The 1,893-nt window shown below is 61.4% G+C and overlaps 1 protein-coding gene across 1 annotated transcript in view; it reads right to left on the reverse strand.

Moving 5' to 3' along the window:
• Gjc2 (gap junction protein, gamma 2, 47kDa) overlaps positions 1-1,054 on the reverse strand; it is a 3,216-nt gene extending 2,162 nt beyond the window's left edge. Inside the window, exons 1-2 of the mRNA XM_013509723.1 lie at positions 958-1,054; positions 7-374 (exon numbers count right to left, since the gene is read on the reverse strand). Of these exons, the coding sequence (XP_013365177.1) occupies positions 7-355 (349 nt within the window). The 5' untranslated portion in view covers positions 356-374; positions 958-1,054. The remainder of the gene's footprint in view (positions 1-6; positions 375-957) is intronic.
• Between the last annotated feature and the right edge of the window lie 839 nt (positions 1,055-1,893).

Genomic DNA, 1,893 nt, shown 5'->3' on the forward strand with positions numbered 1-1,893 from the left:
CCGGGCGGCGGCGCAGCGCTCGCCTGCGCTCCTGCTCCGAGGCGCGCGCCAGACGGTGCACGGCGTAGCCCAGATAGAGCACGGACGGCGTGGAGATGACCACAATCTGGAAGACCCAGAAGCGCACGTGGGACAGCGGCGCGAAGGCGTCGTAGCAGACGTTGTCACAGCCTGGCTGCCTCGTGTTGCAGGTGAACTTGGCTTGCTCGTCCGAATAGATGGACTCACCGCCCACGGCCGTGAGCACAATGCGGAAGACTACCAGCACAGTGAGCCACACCTTGCCCACAAAGGTGGAATGGTTGTGGATCTCCTCCAGCAGCCGCGTCAGGAAGCTCCAGCTCATGTTGGTCATGGGCGCGGGCGTGGGGGACCTGCGGGTGGACCTGGTCAACATGACCTCCTGGTTGCACACCCCGGCACCCGCCGGGTTACCACCCTGCCGACCAAAGCAGCCCCAGCCTGCTCTAGGCCTTCCCTCCGACCTCCTCTACCAGAGAGCACCTGCCCGGCTGAGTGCCCCGAGTGCCCCCGGCCTCAGAAGTGTAAGTGCAAGGGCCAGGAGGCAGCAAGGGCACTGCCCCTCTGGTGGGCAGAGAGGGATCGCGGCCTGGCCCCCGCCCTGCCGAGCCCCCACTCCAGTCCCACCCCCCTCCTCACACACTGCACAGCAGCTCCGCGGCTCTACCGTGCGAGCGACCCTGCTCTCAGGAAGCTCTTGCCACGGGACTGCCCCGCCACCGCCGCAGCCCAGAGCCTGTTCTCCTTGCCCACTCCCACTCTGGGACCTCTGGACCCTCGCAGCCGGGTCAGGACCGTGTCTGAGAGGCTGCGGGCACCTGGGACAGTCTCTACCAGCGACATCCCAGACTTGCCAAGCCCAGCAGGCACATGCCCAACCGGGGCCCCTACAGCTCCCTGATGCCTGTCCTGCTTCATTCACCCTAGAGCCAGTACCTGCACCTGAGGAGCTTTGGGGCAGGAGCCCTCAAACCACGACAGTGTCACTTCTGCCCTCCCTCACACCGGCCTGGGAAGCAGGGGCTGTGGCTGCAGCAGCAGGTGTGGGGCCAGCAGCCGGAGCCACGAGCTCGGCCTTTATGCATCTGGGGCTTCACCACACCAGAGGAAGACGGGGCAGCCCAGGTTCCTGAGGAAACGACCCTGCTTCCTCACATCTGCACAGCCCCTCTGGGGCCACACACAGACATGACCCTCCCATGCACGTCTGCACTGATGCACACCCATGTGTGCTCACAGATACATACACATGCAAAGTCACCTTTACACACACAAACACAAACCTTCCTGTGCATACAAGTGCCGATGCACACACATACATGCACTTAGAGATGCACATACACACATGAGCACACCTGTACACACTTGGCCCCAACATACAGGCACATGTGAATTCATAGATGCACACCATACACATACTCACACGGGCACTCACAGGTGCACACCCTATGTACACACATGGGACAGATGCATCCAAACATACACATGGTGCATGAGACGTGCAGTCTTACATGTGGTGTGTGTATGCACATAAAATACACCACTCTCAACCCATGCACACTCCTGTATGTGCACACGGTCCACACCTTCACACACAGACAGGTAGTCCCTAGCCCCTCAGGCCACTGCACGCCCTTCCTTCTCCCGCAGGCCCAGGACCTGCCTGCTCCTCTGGGGGGGCACTAGCTCACGCGTTTCAGGGTCTCCTCTGGGGTAAAGACTCCTTTGTGGCTGATTATCATGGAGCATGCAGTTAGGGAGATGTGCACAGCCCAAGATGACTGCCTGGGGACCCGTCATGCAGGCACATGCAGGCGCAGGCACCGTCACAGCTGCTCATTTGCAAGCCTGCTCTTGGATCTGTGGTCCTGG

Source organism: Chinchilla lanigera, unplaced genomic scaffold (assembly GCF_000276665.1).
Source record: "Chinchilla lanigera isolate Chin_1 unplaced genomic scaffold, ChiLan1.0 scaffold00180, whole genome shotgun sequence".
Classification (NCBI taxonomy): Eukaryota; Metazoa; Chordata; class Mammalia; order Rodentia; family Chinchillidae; genus Chinchilla; species Chinchilla lanigera.